Source organism: the organism of the source record quoted next, unplaced genomic scaffold (assembly GCF_019419815.1).
Source record: "Pyrus x bretschneideri cultivar Hongxiangsu unplaced genomic scaffold, Pyrus_bretschneideri_v1 Contig3, whole genome shotgun sequence".
Classification (NCBI taxonomy): Eukaryota; Viridiplantae; Streptophyta; class Magnoliopsida; order Rosales; family Rosaceae; genus Pyrus; species Pyrus x bretschneideri.
Genome location: NW_025999612.1, coordinates 2,904,775 through 2,928,829, shown reverse-complemented (window position 1 = coordinate 2,928,829; position 24,055 = coordinate 2,904,775). Strand labels below are relative to the sequence as shown.

The following is a 24,055-nucleotide window of genomic DNA, read 5'->3' as shown; positions in this document are numbered from 1 at the left end:
ATTTGGGTTGTCAGACCCCCATCATCCTTGGTGAGAATTTTGAACAAAGATGGCTTGCCATGTCCTCCTTCTTAGATATGATTGTTGTGGGATGAAGAAGACGTGTTAGCCTAGTTTAGTAGCATATTTTGTATTCCCCTTCTCGCTTGCTTGTGTTATGTTGGTCAGTTTTCTCTAGCTTTCTTTGTATGTGGTGGCTGTTGCCTAGGAATGCATTTCCTCTTTTCCACAAAAAAAAAAAAAAAAAAAAAAAAAAAAAAGAGAACCATTGAGGCCAATGTATGGGATTTTGAAATATCGATGTCTAGCTTGCTTATTAGCTTAAACATCTAACAACCAAGGTAGTCGTTTTTTTTACTGCCTCACTGAACACAATGTGTTGATGAGTTGTTAGGGTCTAGATTGTGGTAATTGTTGTAGGAAAAGTAATTATTCAAAGTACATTCGCTATGAACTGTGTTGTTGCACGTAAAGAACAATAAAAAAAGACTAATGTGTTGTGCACTATAGTTTGATTAAATTGATAATTAATGTAAAAGATGAAAAGTGGAGAGTGGACTCATGTTAGCCATCCAATATGCCAGGTTCTTTCCATGTTCCTCTTCTAGGCAAATGGGCAAAGTAAATGTAATAGCATGATATCCCATTCAAGTATACCACGCGACATACTGTAATATCATGTTATTTCTAAACCTTCTAAGCAACTATTTGTTACTTATTTCATTTTATCACTACACAGACCATGATGTCTATATCTTAAAGAATTCTTATTTCACTTTTGTCACAATAAAGATACTAAATTTTAGATGTACACATCGAGTGAATAAAAGAAAAAACTATAGTATACACGAAAGTTAGCCTAAAACTTCATTGCTAAAAAAAAGTTGAAATGTGAATCTTGCACACAAAATTTCTTGGTAAATTGATAGTTATGCACAAAAATAAAACAAAAATATGTGAGTCTTGACTAACGCCATTGGTTAAAAAAAAAAAAAAAAAAAGACAAGTCCACACGCAAAAACAATACGTAAATAAATACATTTAAATCACACGTAGCATTGCGTAATAAAAAACTACGCGTGTAAAAAGACTAGTAGGTATAGTGTGGTAAAGTTGGAATTTGGAACTGCCCCACTAAGGGTTGGTTTGGTACTGAGGTGCTTTTATAAAAAGTGAGTATAAAAAAAACTGAGCTCAAAAAAATGTTTGGTAAACAATTAAAAACAGCTTATTTTCACAGTTTTAGGTGAAAAAACTGAAAGCGTGAAATAGCAAAAATGAGCTTATTCTTAAAGTACAGTAGAAATAATTTTTTTTTAAAGCACAGTAATACCAAACTAGCTCTAAATTAGATAAAAGAAGGAAGGGGACAGCAGTCCGGTTGCTTCGACACACGTGCAACCAAACACGCTCTCAAACCAAGAGCAAAACCAACGCCTGGTTCTCCAAAAACAAAACCAACGCCTGAATGCTGACCGTCGATCAAATCCCATACTACACGCTCAGCCACCCGATCCCCCAGCGCGTGTAGATTCCCCAAACAACCCTCTCCCGACGCAAGCCGCGGAAAAAGACCAAACGAGACAAACATAACAAAGACAATAGTACGGCTAGGCCCACTTAAGGGAGACTCTTTATCTTTAAAGAAAAAATAAAAAATAAAAAATAAAAAATAAAACAAGAAGGAGGAGAAGAGATAGAGTTACCATTCTCGTAAATTTTACCATTTTCAGGCGCTAATTTGTAATTCTGCGTCTTTCCTTTCAACAACACTTGATAGTTTTCGCACGAAACTCAGAAACCACACCCTCTCCTTCTTGTCTCTCTGAAATACACTCGCCAGTCTCAGTTTACTACAAGGGTACGCTCTGCAAAGCCCTAAAACCACTCGAATTCGAATTTCAGTACTGCAATGTTAATTTAATTTAATTAATCCAAATTTAATTGTATGTTTATGTAGGTAGCTATATGTATAGGTTGTGTGTATCTGTGTGGTGGTGTTAATGGGGAAAGGAAAACCTAGGGATGTGGAGAAGGGAGTTGTAGGTCAAACTTTGAGTGTTTCATCATCTGGATCATTGAATATTCCATCTGCACCTGTGTATTACCCTACTGAGGATGAATTTAGAGCCCCTTTGGAGTATATTTATAAGATCAGGCCCGAGGCCGAGGCGTATGGGATTTGTAGGATAGTTCCACCGAAGAGCTGGAAACCCCCATTTGCGTTGGATTTGGATTCGTTTACATTTCCCACAAAGACGCAGGCCATTCACCAGCTGCAGGTGCGCCCTGCGTCGTGCGATTCCAAGACTTTTGAGTTGGAGTACAATAGGTTTTTGGAGGACCGTTGCAGGAAGAAGTTGCGGAAGAGGGTGGTTTTCCAAGGGGAGGAGTTGGATTTGTGTAAGTTGTTTAATGCTGTGAAGCGATATGGAGGGTATGATAAGGTTGTGAAGGGGAAGAAGTGGGGGGAGGTTGCTCGTTTTGTGAGGCTGGTGAAAGGGATTTCGGAGTGCTCGAAGCATGTATTGTGTCAACTGTATCGTGACCATTTGTATGATTATGAAAAGTATTATAACAAGCTGAACAGAGAGGGGGCCAGACGATATAAGAGGGGTATGCCTGTGGAGAAGAGGGTTGAACAGAGTTTTGAATGTTCCAGCTCCAAAAGGAGGCGAATCACTAAGGATGGTGGGAAGGTTAAGGTCAGTAAGGCAGAGAAGGAGGATGAGGAGCATGATCAGATATGTGAACAATGCGTAAGTGGCTTGCACGGTGAAGTGATGCTTTTGTGTGATAGGTGTAATAAGGGGTGGCACATTTATTGTCTGTCTCCTCCATTGAAGCAGGTTCCACCAGGGAATTGGTATTGCTTGGAATGCTTGAATTCCGACAAGGATAGTTTTGGCTTCGTGCCTGGTAAGCAGTTTTCACTGGAAGTTTTTAGGCGTATGGCTAATCGTGCCAAGAGGAAATGGTTTGGGTCAGGATCTGCATCAAGGGTTCAATTAGAGAAAAAGTTTTGGGAAATTGTGGAGGGTTCAGCCGGTGAGGTGGAAGTTATGTATGGCAGTGACTTGGATGCTTCCATGTATGGGAGTGGGTTTCCACGTGTAAATGACCAGAAACCAGAATCAACTGAGGCCAAGATATGGGATGAATACTGTAGGAGCCCATGGAATCTCAATAACTTACCCAAACTGAAAGGATCAGTGCTTAGAGCTGTTCATCATAACATTGCTGGTGTTATGGTTCCTTGGCTGTATGTTGGGATGCTGTTCTCATCTTTTTGCTGGCATTTTGAAGATCATTGTTTTTACTCAATGAATTATCATCACTGGTATGTATATCTTGTGTATTTTTTAGTATTATATACGAGATAATTTTAGCTACAAATGCATAATAATTATCCATGTAAGATGATTATTAGTGGCTTTGAGTTGTAAACATGTGCACATTCCATGGAGCAAGATGGGATGTCAACTCCTATTGGTTTGTGTGTAAGTGTGTGTGTGACTGAGAGAAAATATTTGGGGCCAGCAAAGAAATATGGAGGAGCTAATAACTGTTGTGATTTACGGCTCAAAAACAGGATGATGTAGAAATTAAGTTTGTGTTACCTATTTCGTTTTGGTGTCCTATTTGGGTTTGGGTTTGGGTTTGACTTCTTGGTTGGATTCCTTGCTTGGTGGAGAGATTTTGTTAATTATCTATTTGATTAGGATTTGGATTTACTTCCAATTAGGATTATGATTCTCCTTATAACCTAAGTTCTATGCACTATAAATAGGACTTTAGGGTTAGTTTATTTTGTGCGCCTCACCATTGGTTTAGAGAGTTTTCTCTTTTGGGTTTTGGGCGGAGGTTACTGTTTGGAGTCAGGAGAGTGTGGCAAATTCATGGCTTATTTGTTTTGCATTTTGGTGAGAGTCAATTTTTGAGTTTGAGAGTTAGAGACCAATTTGGAACAATCTTCTCTGTTTGTTTGGGGTTCTCTACTCATTTGGTTTAGGGTTTGTAATTTGCGAGATTTGGGTTGTGAGAGTTAACCACTCTATGGTAATCTCCGTTTGTTTAGTGAAAATTTTCACCGTGCTTCGCCTGTGGACGTAGGCTTTATGTCAAACCACGTTAATCTCTTGTGTTCTTATTCTGAGATTGTTTGTTTCTTCGTTTTCGTTTACAATGTTGATATTTGATACTTTGTTAGAATTTGCTTCCATTTGTGCATAAAAGTACAACAATAACAAGGGTTAAGAAACATGAAAGGGAAGATGAGGAGATACCCTCATTACCCTCATAAAAGAAAAGAAAGACATGATTCACTTGTTTTTCCCCCCATGGAATCCTTTGAAAATAATAATAAAAATTCTGTCCACCTGTTGATACTCTGCATTAAAAGAATTCAAAAGAAAGATGACTTTTGAACAAGATCTTCGGTTATAACCACAGAGAGGACAGCATTTTCAGGAAACATATGTGCACCACTTACAAAATACAATTTTGGAAGTAATGTATCTTTTGTGATGATTATTCCCAGTGCAGAATTCAGTCAACATAAAAGTAGATTCATTGGTGAAATTGTTATCACATCAAAGTATATCTGGCTGACAATACTAGTTTGATATTAAATTTGATTATGGATTTCTGTAACCTGTCCATTTGTCAGCTTCCAATCATGCACCTTGGGTTAATTGAGTACTGAAATAATATTTAACCTCGGCCATGTCCTAGTATTATCTGATTGTGGTTGTCTTATAGTGGCGAGTCATTTCTATTTTTAGTTTCGCTGATCAAGTAAAAACTAATTTTGCACCTCTTGCCGAACTAGTTTGGAAAGTTGTGTTTCATAGTTGAAAGCGATTTGTAGGTAGACTTATGAGGCTATGCTGTTTGATTACCTTCAGACTTTTGCTTATATTTAAGAAAAAACAATGGTCGAAATATTTCTTTTGTTGTCTCTGTGTAGTGGATGAGTTTTCCCTTTTCTTTTTCAGAAATCAAATATTTTTTCTTTTTGTGTAACTTAAAGTGGATGATTTGAATGTTAGCTTTCTATTGTTTTCTCAGGGGAGAGCCAAAATGTTGGTACAGCGTCCCTGGTAGGGAAGCCAGTGCATTTGAGAAGGTAGCTCTTTCATTTTTTTCATTTATTTTGGGGTTTGGTATTTGTTCTTAGAATATCAGCTTTTTCTCATTTGTGGTATCCTTCTCGTAATTCATTGTTTTTATCATTGGGAATTTCTATAGTACATTATTGTGGCAAGGGAATGAATTTGATTTGTATTTAATTGTAGTGTGCTGTAGTTCTCTGCTGATTACTGTAACCTTTCAAATTTACCAATGCTTGCGTTGGTTGTTCAATTCAATGCCAAACCAAATGGTGTTTTTCTGATGCTGAATTATAAGCACAATTTTTACTTACGTGCTGTAGGTGATGCGCAACAGTCTTCCTGATCTTTTTGATGCACAACCTGATTTACTCTTTCAGCTTGTCACCATGTTAAATCCATCTGTTTTGCAAGAGAATGGAGTTCCAGTATATAGTGTGCTACAGGTTTTTGTCTATCAATATATTCATAACTGTATTTAGGGTTTTCTTTTCAACTTTAATTATACACGTACCAATTTTAAATTATTCATCTGGTATTTTTAGTAATTGTTGATGTTCTTTTCACACTTGCTCTCTGCTAGGAGACTGGGAATTTTGTCATCACCTTCCCCAGATCTTACCATGGAGGCTTTAATCTTGGTATGGCATTTTGCTTTACAAGTTGATAGTGGTCAGATGATGTAGTGTTCAGTTAATTCCTGCGCAGGGGATAACGCATTGGCTCTGGCATTTTCAGGTTTGAATTGTGCAGAAGCTGTCAATTTTGCTCCAGCGGACTGGCTACCTCATGGTGGGTTTGGAGCAGGGCTGTATCAGCTTTATCACAAAACTGCCATTCTGTCTCACGAGGAGCTTGTTTGCGTGCTAGCCAAGGTTAATTTTAGTGATAGGACATCGTATGCTTTACTATTTGCATGTGTACGACAAATACCTTAAACTAGCTAGCCAATTCAGTGTTTGATATCAAGTATTTGCTTGGTGTTTTGGGTTTTGGCTAGAAGTTTGGGGGACCAAGCTATCTGTGGTTCACAATCTGATATTCTCAGATCTTTGTCAATCTATACAAGTCTTTTCCAGGTTCAGCTGTACAACTTTAACCTTGTATTGTGTTGTTTAATGATACACAAATGCAAGTCCTGTTTGCTTGCTAATAAAATTTGTGATGTTATACCTGTTGAATAACTTTCATTTTATATCTCTCTGTAAATGTTCAAATTTTAGATGGGATGCTATTACAGGCTATGTTGTGTAGTGGAAGTTTCCATAATCTTCAGTGAGCTCATATAAAAATAAGCAAAACTCTGCAGTTATGAAGCTATATTGTATTGGAGTAGCCCTTGGGTTATGAAGCTATCATAATGTGGATTGAAGGGCATAATAATGTTCACTGGATAGCAATTGGGCTACACAGCTTACTCATGTCAATGTACATTGTTAGAAAAGATTTTCACGTCTGATTATCAAATTATTTGTTTGTTGTAATGTGGCATTCTTTCAGTCCATAAATGCTGCAAAAGCAGTTGTCTTGCGTCAACATTGTTTATTGACTTCCTTTCTCCCTTTAAATTCTTTTGCCAGTCACTTAACTGAATTATAGGTCCCGTGAGCTTAATCTTGTTTTGGTTTAGCAGAGTGACTGTGACAGCAGAGTGTCAACTTATTTGAAGAAAGAATTGACAAGAATCTACAGCAAGGAAAAAACTTGGAGGGAGAGGCTTTGGAGAAAAGGAATCATCGGATCATCCATTATGTCCTCTCGTAAATGCCCTGAATATGTTGGTACCGAAGAGGTACTTGCATAATGCATTACAACCTTGTGTTTGGGCATATGCTTTGCAAATTTAATATTTTCAGATGATAATGATATTTCCTGCTGTTTTTTTGTAGGACCCTACATGCATTATATGCCAACAGTATCTTTTTCTTTCTGCTGTTGTTTGTTGTTGTAGGCCATCTGCATTTGTATGTCTAGAGGTATGTGATTCTCAGAATCTGTTTCGAATCCTCACTCTGTTTAGTATTTATGTGTGTAGTTCAATTTGGACATAAGTTATGATTCTAACCTATGCTTATAAATCTTGTGTGGGATTATTCTGTAAGAAAAGTTGGAATGGAGAAAAATAAAAGCACATGTTTGCATAATTGTTCTTTTGGAGATTTTTTCCCAATTATTTAAAGTTGATGGAGATTATGCAATGACAGATCACCTAGATAGTATTTATTCAACTTTCAGTACACTGTTTGGTAAGAAGGATGGAGTGAAATGAATACATGATGAGGTGGACTAATGGAAATAAAAGCAAAGATACAAAGTTTCCCTGATTCTTTTGTTTAGCAGAAGGGAAAGATGAGAGGAAGGAAAAAGAATGATATAATCTTAGATGCATTCCATTTTTATGTAGTTGGATTGAGGACAAGAGTCAAATAATTTTCAAGTATATTATATAATCTATTGCACATGATTCTTGTCCCTTAATCTTTTAACATCCTAACAAAGATATGTATAATATTTGTAAGTAGATTTTCTCATTGTTTCGGGGTATCAAGTCAGAGTGCAGATTACTTGGTTGGAAGTTTTTAGTTTTGATGATAAATCCGACTCTTTTGTTTTCTTTTCTGTTCTTATTAGGTGTTTAATAGTTGATGTTAATTACCTGATCTCTATAACCCAGAGTCGATAATTTTGTTTTCTTATCCTTACCTTGTTAAGAATTCTCTCGTACTAACTAAATTATAATGATGACTATTTACCATGTAAAATCAAGTTATGAACATGGTTGAACCTGGTACTTGGAAGTCTGTCTATTCAACTCATATGCTTTATCCTCACAAAATACTTTGCCTTTTGTGCAGCATTCGGAACACCTTTGTGAATGCAAATCCAAGAGACACCGTCTTTTGTATCGTCATTCTCTGGCAGAGTTGCATGAATTGGTGCTTGAAATGGATAAACATTGTTTTGGGGAGACAACACAAAGTAGGACTATAAGAAGGCAAACCTCATTCCCTGATGAACCAACGGCTTTGACAAAAAAGGTTGGATTTTTTTATCTTGACTAATCAATAATGTTATGTTGGCTATCATGCTATCATTTTGGTTTTTAATGTTGATCTGTATTTCTTTCTAAGAATGTCTGCGTTATTTTTAACATTAACTGGTTCTTAGTCAACGAATGTGGTGCCTACAATTTGATGTAATTAGTATGTGGGTTTTTTAGACTGCTTCTGAGGCCATGCAATGCATGTAGGTGAAAGGGGGGGCCATGCTACTTTTGCTCAACTTGCAGAACAATGGCTTTTGCGCTCATGCAAGATTTCTCAGAATCTGTTTTCAAGAGATGAGTATGTGTCTTTATTAAAAGAAGCTGAACAGTTTCTTTGGGCTGGCTCAGAGATGAATCCTGTGAGTTTCAACTGCTTTTTATCTTCTGTTTTGTTCTGAAATTTCACCTATGCTCATTTACATTCACATTGAAATATAGGTGCGGGAAACGATCAAGAATTTGATCAGATTTCAGATATGGGCTGAAGGTGTAAGAGATTGTCTATCTAAACTTGAGACTTGGTCATCTCATCGTGGAAACAATGGAGAGAAAGTTCACTTGGATTATATCAATGAGTTGCTGAGTTTTGATGCGGTGCCCTGTCACGAGACTGGGCATCATATTTTGAAGGTTACAGTTTTGTGAGTGGGTGTAATTGTTAGTTTGTCTTATCCTGGGCCTTGCCAACTAAGACTCTTACCAGGGGTGTGATTCTGTGATACAGGGCTACACTGAAAAGGCAAAGGTGTTGATACAGGAAATTGAATCTGCTATGTCATCATGCCCAAAGGTATTTTTCTGTTTTTCTGTCTATTCTCTCATGAGTTTATCTAACAGTGTTCTAACAATACTAATGTGAAGAAAAGGGCCAGGGCCAGAGCAAAGCTCAAGAAATTCACTTTTTTCTCTGGTCATACATGTACTTGCAGAAAGTAGGCAGTGTCTCTATTGTCTGCTGTACAATAATAGCACTAATCGATTACAATGTGATCTCATTTGACTTCATTCATAAGGATTAACATTTGTTTACAATTTTCCTTCCAGCTATCAGAGTTGGAATTGTTGTATTCCAGAGCCTGTGAGCTTCCAGTCTGTGTGAATGAAAGTGAAAATTTACTACAAAGAATTTCATCAGCAAAGGTAGTTTACTTTATTTGGACTCAAATTCTACCAAAACCCGAGTTAAAAATAATTTGAGCTATAACGTATTCTCGTATATGGCAAGCTAATGTTTATAATCTGGCTTCATTATCTGGGCAGGTCTTGATGGAAGGCATAAGAAAATGTATCTCAGAGACACGTACTGCTGCAATTGAGATTGATGTTGTTTACAATTTGAAATCAGAGGTAATGATGATTGGCATGCTGTTCTGTTGCCGAACTCTGTGTTTTGTTTAAATCTCTTACGTTGTGACTAATAGTTCCTTTTTTTTGTTCTTTTTTTTTTTTTGTTGGTTGGGATCATAAAATTGAATCTAATAAACAGATTTCAGAGCTCCAAGTTGAACTCCCAGACACAGATAGGCTTTCGGATCTGTTAAGGAAGGCTGAATCATGTCATGCTCGATGTGGTGAAATTTTGAAAGGTCCTATTATCCTTGAGGTTAGTCATACGGTTAATAGGCTACCCCAATGATTTGCATGATTTAAAGTACTTGTACTTATGAATACATGGCTTCTGCAGGATGTTGAGGTGTTTCTGAAAGAATTGGATGGTTTTACTGTTAACACACCAGAGCTGAAGCTTCTGAGGCAGTACCACACTGATGCTGTTTCTTGGATTTCTCTTCTTAATGCTGTTCTTGTGAACATTCACGAAAGGGAGGATCAAAATGTAGTTAATGAGTTAATGCTCATTTTAACAGATGGAGCATCTTTGAGAATTAAAGGTTCTGGAATATGTTGACTTTTTCAGCAGTCATAAGAAAGAGCCCTCTCTTGTTGCTAACATTGGGTTTTTTTATTTATCAGTTGATCAGTTGTCTATCGTAGAGTTTGAGTTGAAGAAGGCTCAGTGCAGGGAAAAGGCGCTGAGGGTAAGTTACTATTATTATGTAATTCGTCTCCTTCCCTCCCTACCTCTATAGATGGTCGTGGGTAACCCAATGGGATTAGCTTAGGCCCACTGGATTTGTGTCTATGTGAGTTTTTGTGCATGCAACGTTGCAAACTTGCAGTATGTACACAACGACAAGTTAAGTGGGCCTAAGCTAGCCCACGGGTATCCATCCCTCCCCCTTCTGGCCTGCTCCTATGTAGTTTCACTTGTTTTTTGTGCTTGAATCCTAATAGACACCCAAATGCATATAATTTACTTGGAATATATGCAGATGCGAGATACTAAATTGTCTCTGGACTTCATTCAAGAAGTGATGATGGAGGCAAGAATGTATGTACCGTTACCTTGATCCCTGGTACAAGTGTGATACTAGAGAATGGATTGTATTTGCATTAACCCTTGATCAATTTGTGTTCTCTGTCAGGTTACGTATTGAGGGGGAGAAGTTATTCGTTGATATGTCTGAAGTGTTTGATGCTGCAACGCTATGGGAGGAAAGAGCGAAACATATCCTTGCACATGAGGCTCAGATATCTGACTTTGAAGATGTTATCAGGTTTTCTACATGCTTTACATTTTTTTACCATATGGGTGTTCGTGGATAAGTTCCTTTGCTGGTTCTAATAATTGAGTTTTAATGTTTTAGGAGTTCGGAAGACATACATGTGAATTTATCTCCTCTCCTTGATGTCAAGGATGCACTATCAAAGGCTATGATCTGGTTAAGGAGCTCAAAGCCATTTTTAATGACTTGTTTTCCTTTGGTATCTGTTTCAAGTTCTTTGCTGAATGTCGACACCTTGAAGGTTCTCAACGTCTCCTGTTTGTTTTCTTTGCTAAAGATTGATAGACCTAGATAACAATATGGTTTAATGTTGTAGGAATTAGTTTCCGAGTCAAAGCATCTGAAGGTTTCTTTGAAAGAAATAAGGATGCTTGAGACTGTTTTGATGAACTGTAAGGAATGGGAGAATGATGCTTGCTCTCTACTGCAAGATACAAGGTGCCTATTTGATATTAGGATCATTGGTGATGGAACAAGAGATGGTCTTCTTTCCAAGATTGAACATCTAATTGCAAGAATCGAATCCTTGGAAAGCACTGGTTTATCTCTTTCTTTTGACTTTAGCGAGCTTGTGAAACTTAAGGAGGCTTGTTCTGTGCTGCAATGGTGTAAGAAGGCTCTTTCTTTCTGCTCTGGAGTTCCTCCTCTTGAGGTAATACTTCATGCTCCAATAGTAATCAAATTTATGTCTTCGGATGAATTTGCAATAGTGATCGTACAACATGATGCTTAAGTTTTAGTTGTGGTTGTATAACCACTTTTCCCTTGCATTTCCTACCACATCCAGTTATGACTGCTGGCAGAGTTATCACCAGACTCGTTAATATACCCATGACTTCATCCTCCATGCTCCCTAGTACTAACATTTCACCTTCAAGTTCCACGGACAATTGCTAAATCTCTGCAGTGCTTGAAATTTACACTTCTTAGTCTCAAAATTTTTGCAGTGTAGAGCATCTCCTCTACTTCTTCTTCCTTTGATTAGAATAATAAAATGCATCTAGCGGTAGAGTAGCAACCAGGTTCGGTACCAATTAATGTAATAAGTACATGATGGAGAATAGGATAGACCAAGACACAGCACAAGGAGTCTATCAATGTTTGTCCGACACATCATAAAAAGTGTATCAATGTTTGTCCATTGCATCCAAGACTCCAACTACTTTTCCATACCACTAGAAGCGTGTTTCGCAGAAGCTTTGCTTTTCGTCTTTTATTGTTCATTTTTTCAATCAAAGAGAAGGGAGAGACGACATAGATGAGATCTGAGAAAAAGAATAGGAATTAGGAAGAGTTAATATTTGCCCTAAATGAAATGACACTCCAAGTCTCAACCCACCACAATCAGAATGAATGCAAGGCACAAGCTGCTAAGCAAGAGTGAATAGATATTGTATAGGCCAACTTAAAAAGAGTCCCTGTGATTTTTAAGCTACCCTTGGTACTAGTGGTGGAATAACGAGGATGCTATCTTGGTCTTGCTTGGTTTTCATGTGCTTTGTTTTAACAATGTATGAACTTTCTGTACAATGCCTTTCTGATTGGCAATTTTATGGAGACTTGTCATTTCTGTTGTAGGATGTTGAAGATTTGGTGAGTGCTGCAGGAAATTTATATGGTACAAATGCCCCTAGTGCATTGTGGGGCTTGTTGGTTGAAGGGCTCAAATGGCTTGAGCATGCTACAAAGGTTATTTCTGCACCATGCAATTCTGAAAGACACATGTTAAGTGAAGCTGAAGAAGTACTAGCTAAATCTCAGGTGCTTTTATTTTTTGGTAATTTTTCAAATCAATTCTATGCATGGATATTTTTATACTTGATTTACTAAACTGTACCATCTTCTTTTGCAGAGTATTGGTGTCTCCTTCCCATTGATGGTTGGTCAACTTGAATGTGCTATTCAGAAACACAAGTGAGCTTGCAGTTTCTTTGACCTGTTCATTGTTTTACCTTCACATTTTAAACTGAAGTGCATTACTTGATAAGTAGATATATATGCGGGAGGAGTTCGGGAAAAAATTTCAAGGACTTAGTATGCATGCTACAAGTCCAGGCTGTTGCAGAATATGAAAATGAGGCTAATAATATGAGTGTTTGAGAAAACGTGTTTTTTAATTACTATTGTCACTGCAAAATGGTTTCTTTAGAAAAAAGAAAAGTTCTTATTTTCCAAATTTGTTTACATATTATTTGGTAATAGTAGGTTGGTTCTACTTCTACTAGGTAGAAATAAAAGTTGTGTCGCGATTTAGTGTATTAAGAAATGTTTTGATGTTTAGTTATCAAGTTGAAGGAAAGAGAACTCTTGGAATGAATTGGTCCTTAAAACTTGTATACTAGAACTTCAGGGGTGCTGCCTGATTCAGTGGCTTGTTTTCTGCTCATATCAAATTATGACCTCTTTGGGCGGTCTGATGTATTGTACCTTTTTCCATTTTGATCAGTTCAAGGGAATGGAAAACCATTTGGCCTATAAGCGTGTAACCAATTGGGTAACAAAACAAAAAAAAACTTGGTTTCTGGGTTTTCAATGTGGGGATTAAAACTTACACAATTTTCAATTCATATTGGCTCTCTTGCATTAACAGTATGATTTATAATAAGTGATTTTAAATGTATTGTAGGTCCTGGCTTGAACAAGTGCATCAACTCTTCAGCCTAAGGCCAGAAGAACGATCTTGGTCTCTAACATTGCAGCTAAAGGTATGATGTCGGTTTGTGCGCTTGTACATGCTTAAGTACTTTAGAAATGACAAAGTTCAATTTTGTTATCTTGCAGTTCATCTTTGAGTCAATGTCTTTATTTGTAGTTTTAATGTTAATATCTCAGCATATTTGATGGTTGATTATAACTGATGACTTCTACGATTGTTGAAGAGTACAACACTTTGGCTTGGTCAATGTTATATAATTTTTGCCTGCTTTCTCTTGTCGTGTGGTATTGATTGTTAAGTTACATTCGATTATGTACTTAAATTCCTGAAAACATGCCTAATATGATTCAATTGCATTCAGGAACTTGGAGTTTCTGCTGCTTTCAGTTGCACAGAGCGAGATTTGATTGTATCTGAAGTTGAAAGGGTTGAGAGTTGGAAACGACAGTGCATGGATATTGTCAGGGTAGTAGTGGAAGATGATAATTCATTGCTTGGCGGTTTAGAAAAGGTTTCAGCTAAAACTCTTTGTAATTTATTGCTTTTAATTGTAATGTTTTCTGTGCGGACTTAAATCGTTGTTATTGATTCACAGATGGGACAGACTCTAGATCGATGTATGCGCATATATGAGAAGCCACATGGCTTGAAAGAGAGTAGTTCCTTTGCTTGCTGCTCCAGTGGTTCTCTGGATCAAGAATTTCTTACTTGTTCTTCATGCAAGGACTGGTAAGGTATTTATTGCTATTGTAAACTTTTGCGGTCCTTCATCCTTTCATGTTATTACTAGTACTTAATTGTTTCACATTGGGTTGATATTTCAATCTTATTTCTGCACAATCACTTGTTTTTACTTAAGAATTTTAAGCAAGAAACACAATTCCCGTAAACTCTCCCCCTGTTATAGATAACTTGATATCTTTTATATGAACAGCTACCATTTGGGGTGTCTAGGGTCTTCCATAATTGATGGAAAACATGCAGAATATGTGTGCCGATGTTGCCGACATCTGGTATCTGGAACAACTTCTCAAAATGGACGCAGTTCTCCGGTATGTATTAGTTTGTTTAGCATATTCTGTAAGGAAGACTATATGTTTGATATCTATATTAATATCCCTTTTACGTTGTACAGATATTTGGAGGGGTGCGGCCAGAACTGAAAAAAATTATTGAACATCTATCCGGTGACGCAGACTTCTGTGTTCGGTAATGAAGTGTATTATGGATGCACTCCTTGAAGCTACTTGTTTATTCATATGTTGATCTTGAAGTTATTGGAATTATTGACATTGATTTGTATTTTCAGTATTGAAGAAAGAGAGGTGCTGAAAATAAATTTGAAGCAAGCTCTGGCATGCAAATCTCGGTTGACAGAAATAGTGGATTTTACGTTAGCTTATTCTGATAAAGATCTCAGTGTCATCTCTGAAAAGCTAACCACGGCTTTAAAGGTATCTTAAGGAGCATTTTCGTTGTAGTGTCGGAACTTTTTATTATTAGATAAAAAAAAATGTGATGGACCCTCTGGCTTTGCCATCTTTAATAAGTAATAAATACCTTTGGGTTGGAATTTGCTAGGTATGTTGTTAGAAAACTGGTCTTTCGGAAATTGAAAAGAAAAAAAAAGGTGAATAGCTAGTCTTGGTATTTTCTGTTGATGGGAATGACCTTGATGTAGGCAGTAGTTGGTGAGTCTTCGTGACTGAATTTGTTTTTGTTATACAGGCCAGAGAAATTCAAGGTGTGCATGATCATGAAGGGGATAGCAACCTTATGTTGGCCTTATCAAGATACTCATGGAAAGTCAGAGTCAACAGGTTATTGGAGGGTTCACAAAAGCCCACAATCCAACAGATTCAGCAGCAGTTAAAAGAGGTATGTGCTGCTGGTATAGATGAACAATTTCTCTATCTTTTCTGGTGAATTCTTTAATCTAACCCTAGGATGGAAAAATAATTTTCCAACAATTGGTTGTTTTAGATCGAGAATTTCTTTACTTGTGCATGAGTACTGGATACCGAGAAATGGTGGCTAGGTTTTTTGCTTTTAGAATCTAAAGAAATAATAGAAGCACTTAAAACAGTGAACTTCAACTTTTTGAGGCAAAAACAAAAGTTCCGATGTGAGGTCACTCATGATTGTCCCATAATAGGAAACCTTTATCAAGTAAAACAATTTAGTGGGAAAGAATATCCTCTATTTTTGCCCTAGATAATGTTCATGCATGTATTTATTTTTTCTTTAATGTTTAGGGAGCTGCCTTAAACATTCCACCTGAAGATTACTATTGGCAGAAACTTACAGAAGTGAGGATTATTGGTTTGCAGTGGGCAGATACTGCCAAGACGGTTAGGAGCACATCTCTCCTAGATTTCTCTATCTTCTCTTTTTCTTTCCTCTCCTCTCTTATTTTTCATCATTATTTTGTGCACAGGTTGTTGCCGATTCTGGGGTTCTCTCCTTGGATAAAATTTTTGAACTTGTTTCGGAGGGTGAAAATTTGCCTGTTCGTCTAGAGAAGGAACTTAAGGTAACAGAGGAGGCTTTCGTCTTAATTGTGTGATGTGGCCTTTTGTTAATAAACTATGCTGGATCTCTGACCCACCCTAAAACAATGCTTACCGGTTCCAGTTGTTGAAAGCTCGGAGTATGCTTTATTGCATATGTCGAAAGCCGTATGATCAGCGAGCAATGATTGCGTGTGACCAATGTGATGAGTGGTATCACTTCAATTGCATAAAGCTGCGTTCCACGCCAAAGACTTACATATGCCCTGCATGTCAGCCTCTAGCAGAAGAGTTGTCTGCTGAACCCGCGGTGGATCAAGAGAGGTCAGCCTGGTCTCCTCAAATTTAACTGTATCCTTTTTCGATTACTAGTATGCGTGTTCAATAACTGGTTCTCCCAAAATGCTTCCTTGCGCAGATGTACCGATGCAAAATCTGTAGAGCCCAAAACGCCCTCTCCTACGCACACAAAGCGCCGGACGAACCCAAAGAAGGCAGAGTCCGTTATAGCACAAAAGATGCTTGCAATTAGGGAGCCCAACAATAGTTTTAGGTGTTCTAGTGGGATAGAACGTTTATGGTGGCGAAATCGGAAACCTTTCAGAAGGGCGGCTAAAAGACGTGCCGAGCTTGAAAGTCTCTCTCTGTTTTCTGATTTGCAACGGTGAAACATTTAAAATCAATGTTGGTTGTAGGCCAACATTTAGTTTATTCATTTGATTATTACGGTTTTAGCTCTCAAGTAGATAGTCCTAAGTTCGAATTTCTTAAGCTATATATATACAATGAGGGGAAAACCCTTGTTCTCGTTCTGGAAATGTTTCTGAAATCATAAACGTTAGCTTGCGTTGTGCGGGGTCAAGCTTGAGGGGGGGACATTTATGCCTGTCAATTTCTTACACGACATGTTGACTCGGATTCCTGGATTCTCTCTGTTTCGCTCGAGTTCTTCTCCTTCCCGGATTCCATTACTACTGGAACCCAAAACCCATTTCCCTATTTGAAAAAGGAGGTAAATTATTTTTAAGTGACATGGTACTATTGTTTTATTTCTTTTTCATAATTATTTTTGGTAAACTTCTCATAATTTGAATGGTTTATAATGTTTGGTTTTTGTGTACTTAGTTTATGCGAAATAGAGTTTTGATGTGGAAAGCCTTACAGAAAAAATCATCTATATAACTCTTGAAGATAATAGATCAAACCAAAGTTCCACTACCATTTCTCCGTCATGAACGATGAAAATTGAAGGATTTTGTAAAAAAAACATGCAAGCTTAGAATTTCATTGACAAGGTTTTAACTTATGAGAAAGTTCCACAACCTTGAAAAGAAAAACTCCTTTATTTAGCATATCCTTGCACATTTGATATCTTGTAGTAGAGTTTGATACTTTTTCATTGGGCTCTTGTTTTGGAGTATGTAGTACTTAATGACAACTGTGTTTTTATGTTTTGAAGAAATATTTATGTGACAATGTGTTATGTGCAAATTTTAAAAAATATATATTTTTTCCTTAACGGGTTAAACGGGTTGGATCATTTTACCTGTTATTTTAATAGGTAAAGTGATCCGATCTGTTAAGAAACCGCTAAGATAATGAGTGTGACACGACACGACCCGTTAAAATAACCTGTGTTAGGGGTGCAACTTGGGTTGGGCCAATCTGAACCCACCCATGTCCAACTCGACTTTAAACCCGAACAAGCAATTTTCAGTTTTATTTTTTTATTTTAATTATAACCCACCCAAACCCAACTCAATTTCAACCCATTTATTGGGTTGAGTTGGGTTGATCATTTGCATATACATCCCCAACCCGATTAACTAAACCCAATCTAACCAAATTGGAACCCATATCAATTAATGCTCATACTATACTTAAGTGGGCCAAGTCCAAAAACCAATGGCCTTTTCTAATATATACATAAATTACCCTTTATAATTACGCTTTTAGGGAATATGATACTTTGATTAGTCAGCCCATATTCGTAGTCTCTAAATCCTAAAGCTTTATAGTAGATTGTTAGTCTCCGAAACCTAAATTCGTTGTGTCTTGAAGCAATTGCTCATCAACTTTGATTGATTTATGAAATTAAAGTTAGCTAGCTTTGATGCTACTTGGCTTAATTTTTTTTTTAGGAATCCTTGGAAACTAAGTTATTACAGGATTAAACTTGAAAAAGTTGGGAACCCGAACCCAACCCAATTAAACCCAAGCCCGAATTGTAAAAGTTGGGTTAGGATTGGGTTGACCTTTCAACCCGTCCAAGTTGCACCCATAACAGGTGCCACGAAAACGACAGGAACACAACAAACATGATCCATTTGTCAGGCCTAATGACATTGCTTCCATGCACTTAGTTGCACAAAGAATATTCTCTAAATGAAAATATTAGTAAGAAGAAAAGTTCACATTTCCTATTAGTGATGCATTATTTCTCAAAATAACATCATAATTAAAACCATGCATTCTCTTAATCATTGTCTAAAGACCATTTTTAGAAAATTTATACGACTTTGTTTCAAAGAAATCAACTTTTCATGAGCATGCCACTTGTTATATATCTGTTGATTTCTTTGATATATATGAATAGCTAAATGGTATTCAAAGCTAATGAAATATTTCTATATATAATTTTGATGACAAAGTGATTGGAACGGTTTTCATTTTTATGTTTGTTCATTAAATGATATTATATAAGTAGAGAAAGGAGAACTTTTCCTTTCGTTGAATAAATATTGTTGGAACCAAAATCGTGCATCCACGAATGAAGGCGTAATTCGGTCAGAATTGTCCATGATTTTCTGGCGAGGGGAGAATGAGGTTGATTGGAGGTGTGATTGAGGTAATGGAATAATTTCCTCCGGTAAATGTTCAAATTATGGTTCACATACGAAGGTTGGGTTAGTTCTTATTAGACCCCTTAGGTTAACAAGGTCAAAATAAAAAGACTTGGTGAGGCACGAGTCCATTTAGTGAGGTTGTTAAATACACATTTTGTTTGATACAATTGGGAGTAACTCAAAATACTCCAATATGGCAAAGTAGTCCAGTGTAACAAACATACCCATAAAGTAATTTTTAGAGTGCAAGTCTAGGAATTACGCTATGTGCAGTTAGGTGTTGCCTGAAAAATATTGATATGCATTTGGTTTTTCTTTGTGATTGGTGATGAACTTCTCATGAGTTTAGGAACTTTGGTTCTCCTGGTGGTACCCAAGTATTCAATATCATTAGGTTTCTAGGTATGACAAGCATATAACCAGGCATGCAAACATTTCAAATGTCATACTTGATATTACATTATTGATGTTGTTTGTACCATACTTGATCAATCTTGAAACTACTAAGTATTGATCAACTTCATACCTTCAAGGATCCACTAAGAGGTTCATGCTGAGGCACCTCTACCAAAGCACAAGAGTTTCCTTCCATCTAGGAGGCCAATCATAGCACGACATGTGTCAACATTGGAATAAAACTCCTAGAGTCCCACATCGATCGCGGACAAAAGCCCAAACCCTCCTCAACTATAAAAAAAAAAAAAAAAAAGACCATTCTCCTACAATAATCCCTAATGTCATTATTGTACTTAAATTAATCATTAGACCCCACTAATGATAATTATGCTTGAACCTATGTATTTGTGCTAACCCTTCACTATTAATGAGAACTCCTCTACTCGGTGGACGTAGCCAAACTTAGGGTGAACCATGTACATCTTGTGTTTGCTTCCCTATCTCTATCTCTTTACATATTATCCTCACTATCGGACCAACCAAGCGAATGTCATAAACTTGACACTTTATGTTGTTCCAAAATCTAGCTGATTTTGTGCATCAACATATGTCATTCTTGTAAGTTTGTTTGAAAACCTTGGTTAACATTAATTCCCGAGTCAGAGCTATAATTGCTTTTGCTTCTGTATGCAGATTTCTGAGCTTTCTCTCGTCGGCTTCATTGTTGGATGCCCTTTCGACAGACAAAAAGGCACCCATAATGTGTGTATTCTTAGCTTGAGCCGCCTAAACGTACTCTCTCATCTTTCTTTCTTTCTTTCTTTCTTTTTTTTTTATTTATCAAGATTTGCTTATCTTTATTTTTAGGCTTTGAAAGTGAGGCTTTTCATTGATGACCTTTCTAAGACAAGAAAACTTGAGGGCTTAAAGCATACGTAGTGGGACGAGGGCTTTACATCGAAGGTTGGTGTATATAGCCTTGCAAAATTATTTAGTCTGGTAATATGATGATTATGGTAATATCATATTTCGTCGTTAGTCAGGGCTACCTAGATTATGTGAACAGGAAGCTGAACTCATTCATGATAGAGTGATTGTATTAGGACTGCACTTATGATATACTCTACTACTACCGTCTTCGTGGGTATATTATCATTAAAAAAATGAATTTGTGAGGTTCTAAAATCATTGACCCTATTGGAAAACAAACTCAAGACTTTCTTAAGTTATTGAAGCTGTGATCGAACTTGCTGGCATCACAATCCCTCTGCGAGTGTTGGTACTCTTTTTCAGTTTAAAAATCCTTTGAAAGCCTTGAGTGAGCATCAGACTCTTTAAATGAGTTATTTGTTATTGTCAGGTGTACCGTTATTGGGCTAAGACAATAGAAAGGTAGAATGATGTTATTGTTAGATTGTAAATTTGTGCCACAAGTAAATTCAGCTTCTAATCACGATATTGTGCCATAAAGGCGTTAAAATATATGTTAATTTATTTTCTATACCTTGTTATGTAAAACTTCAAATACTTTCTTTGTGTTTGCCAAGTGATAACCACAAAGTGAGTGGATTTTGGTTCAACTCATGTAAATGCGAATTTTCTGTGACAAATCAGACAATAACACGTGTACAAAGTAATTGCATTTGTATTAATGAGTTTAGGGTTACAATCTATTTACAAACTTGAATGCTCTGATTCGATTTTTGAAGAGAAAATTGTAGTGTTGTTGATCTGAAGGTCGCGATGACTTAATCTCGAATGAACAAACGCCTCAAGGTTTTGGCTTACGACGATGGAAGAATTAGCACGTGTAGTGGTGCATGATGATTCTTCTCAAGAACGAATAAGAACGCAGAGAGTTTTTTGAGTCTTCTGAATGTTTGAGAGTTTGGAAATTTAGGAGTTTGGAGAGGCTTCAAAGCTTTAGCGTCTGGGTGTGAGAATGATTTTCTAGACCCCTTTCCTCTGTCATGTTCTCGTATTTATAGGCTCTCCAAGCCTTGGCTACGATTGAACTTGGGCTTGATTGTACGGTTGACAAATTGACAAAAGAACCTAGACTTGATTTGTGGCTTGGTTCATGATTTGCCTCCATCAATCAATTTTTGATTTAAATTAAAAAAAAAAAAATCAATATTCCCCAATTTGGCCTTTTTTATTTTATTTCAATTTAAATTAAAACCAAATAATTTTTTTCCGCCAAGTGTTGACATGTGATGACTTGTCCGGTTTTGTTGAGTCATAGGTCATGTGTACAATTTGTGAGACACATGGTACATGTCACGTAAGCCTCGCATGTCGAAATTCAATGCGTTGACGAACATTTATTTTCATCGAAATTTACATGTCTACAACTCAGCTTTGCAGTTCCATATAAATATAATCACAGAATGTATGACAAATTATATGAAAATGAAAAACATGAAGGAAATGAAGTTAACCATTTATCAAATATTCAACAACAAAATAATAACTTAAAAGGAAATGAGAATTACAAGCAATTAGGTGAAGTTTAAACCTATTCTTGCAAGTTCTTACTAGTAACTAAAGTGTTTTGAAATGATGTTTTAATACAGGAAATGGATACTACAGGCGATGTAGCAAAGCTTTAATCGTAAATGCAATTGCAAAGTTGTCGAATTACCAAAGGAATTTGGAAAAAGTAGGTTGCAGAGCTTTAAAGTCTTGATGTGTTGTGAGTTGAGTGTCCTTGTTTACAGTGTTTTTTGTTGTCTTTTACAGAGCAGACCTGTCTTCTAGTTTAAGTTTTTTCCTCACAAATTAATCCTCTATGTTCCCAGTTGCTGATGTGATTGTTGTCAGAGGATAAGAATTTTTATTGCAACTTGCGCTTTTATCCTTCTAAAACTACCAAAACACTTCTATGAAAACCGATTGAATTAACTTTGTCTAGCGTGAAGGAGAGTTTTGCCACCGACAATGCCACATGTAAAATACTTTTGAAATCTTCAGGCTTCCTCATTGTTATTCTATTCACAATAAATACTCATCATTGCCTTTAGTTAATAAAAATACAAGTAATTGGGCCTTGAATAAACATATTGTAGGGAAATTGGGAAAAAGAATCAAAATTTGGATCTCATATAGAATTATAGTCACACTTCTAAGTTTATGATAATTATAACTAAAAGTTAATCTCAAATTACTAATCTATCCTTACTAGCTAGAAACTTCTCTTTTGCTCTTAACTGTATGAGTTTTTTCACAGTTAAGAGCAAAAGAGAAGTTTCTAGCTAGTAAGGATAGATTAGTAATTTGAGATCAATTTTTGGTTATAATTATCATAAACTTAGAAGTGTGACTATAATTCTATATGAGGTCCAAATTTTGATTATTTTTCCAAATTTCCCTACATTATGTTTATTCAAGGCCCAATTACTTGTATTTTTTTTTTTTAAACTAAAGGCAATGATGAGTATTTATTGTGAATAGAATAACTCGTAAGTCATTGAATACATGGCTGCTGCCATGACTACGACGTCTAGCCCAGTCTCCGTCTACCTAAATCTTGCGGTTCCGACGTTGAGCTTCCCCCCTGCTATGACCACCATGTAGGTTCCATTCCGCAAGCTCGACTTGTCTTGTCTTCGACACTCACTACAGCTCCGCCCCACCCCACCTTCCTCTATTTTTTCTCCAACACACAATATAGCTCCGTCCCCCCACCCCCACCATGTGGGTTCCAAATGGCCACATGCCCCATAAAACCATCCCAAAAACGTGGCCACAAACACCTTTTTTCTTGAATTATTTTCCACCTGGCTGGAAAAATTGATTAGAATTTTTCACCCAAAATTGTAAATTAAAAAAATGGAAAAAGTTTGGAGAGAAGAAGATGATGATGATGATGAAGAATCAAGTCCAGCAACTATTCGATACCAGATATAATAATCAGAGATAAAACTCAGATGGAAAATTTTGAAAATTTAGAAGAAAACCCAATACAACTCAACAATCATTTAATTTAGATACGAGTTTAAGAAGTTAAATTGATAATTCTATGTTCTAATTCTACCGATTTCTTCCTCCTCCTCCTAGTTTCTTCTCCTTTGAATACCCAGAAGCTAAAAGTTGAAGCTCTTTAAGACTAGAGATGGAAAGAAAAAAAGGTCGAGAGAGAGAGAGAGAGAGAGAGAGAGAGAGAGAGAGGCAAAAACGTGTGTGAAGTGAATGATCCAAGGCTCAACTTTTCAATCGCAACTCCCCGTCGGAGCTCACTTGGATGGAGATCGGTTACAGGTGGGGTTAGGAAAACAACAAATAAGTATTAAGCGATTAAGAGTGTAGTAGTACTTTTATATTAACTTTTGGTTATAGATATCATAAAATTAAAATCATGGCTATAATTTTATATGAGGTACAAATTTTGATTATATTTCTAAATTTTCCCACAATAATGTATAATTTCAGTCCAAACAGAACTTCTCATGGATGAAATATTTGGTGAAGATACCGACAGTCTTGACTGATGACGGTGACTCCAATTTTGTCCTTCCAAAATTTGTATTGTATGACACTTTCTGCTAAAGGGGTGTACACTGATTATCGAAATTTGATTCAACAACTACAAACAAGAGATCTCCTTAAAAGTTATAATAACTTTAGTCGTTGGATCAAATTTTAAGGATCCAGATCCCTTGATTTAGTGGATTAGGTGGAAAGGATCCGGAAAGAATCTCTTTCCCACCGATTATGTACCACAATCTTGAAATTTAAAATTTTAATCTATGACTGTACGAAATCTGTGTGCCTCATCTGCCCTGGTAAATTACCAACAAATTCGCCAGTAAAGTAGAGTTCTTTCACTTGGCCATTATCGGTTAGCAAATGACACTTTTCAAAGAT

The 24,055-nt window shown here is 36.6% G+C and overlaps 1 protein-coding gene across 2 annotated transcripts; it reads left to right on the top strand.

The window, feature by feature from the left end:
• Positions 1-1,704: 1,704 nt before the first annotated feature.
• LOC103954804 (lysine-specific demethylase 5B) lies at positions 1,705-16,996 on the top strand. 2 transcript variants are annotated; one of them, XM_048589113.1, is made up of 34 exons: positions 1,705-1,861; positions 1,961-3,340; positions 5,071-5,128; positions 5,435-5,557; positions 5,695-5,752; positions 5,850-5,986; positions 6,745-6,903; positions 7,001-7,087; positions 7,967-8,148; positions 8,360-8,516; positions 8,596-8,787; positions 8,882-8,947; positions 9,202-9,297; positions 9,418-9,504; positions 9,644-9,760; positions 9,842-10,046; positions 10,129-10,193; positions 10,488-10,546; positions 10,641-10,772; positions 10,863-11,022; positions 11,098-11,433; positions 12,360-12,542; positions 12,634-12,695; positions 13,408-13,486; positions 13,799-13,948; positions 14,033-14,166; positions 14,372-14,489; positions 14,573-14,646; positions 14,747-14,891; positions 15,166-15,315; positions 15,735-15,788; positions 15,875-15,970; positions 16,072-16,271; positions 16,366-16,996. In XM_048589113.1, exons 2-34 carry the CDS (start codon positions 2,004-2,006, stop codon positions 16,613-16,615), a joined length of 5,508 nt encoding a protein of 1,835 aa, XP_048445070.1. In that variant the 5' UTR covers positions 1,705-1,861; positions 1,961-2,003; the 3' UTR covers positions 16,616-16,996. The 2 variants fall into 2 exon arrangements, with proteins under 2 accessions (XP_048445070.1, XP_048445069.1); XM_048589112.1 differs by having other exon boundaries at positions 15,693-15,788.
• The last annotated feature ends 7,059 nt before the right edge of the window (positions 16,997-24,055 follow it).

Excerpts from the sequence above, each read along its gene's own strand:
- LOC103954804 (XM_048589112.1), top strand. The coding sequence starts at position 2,004 with ATGGGGAAAGGAAAACCTAGGGATGTGGAGAAGGGAGTTGTAGGTCAA. Across the intron at positions 9,298-9,417 it reads AAAGAATTTCATCAGCAAAG|GTCTTGATGGAAGGCATAAG; the intron begins GTAGTTTACTTT and ends TTATCTGGGCAG. Across the intron at positions 14,892-15,165 it reads AGCTAACCACGGCTTTAAAG|GCCAGAGAAATTCAAGGTGT; the intron begins GTATCTTAAGGA and ends TTTGTTATACAG.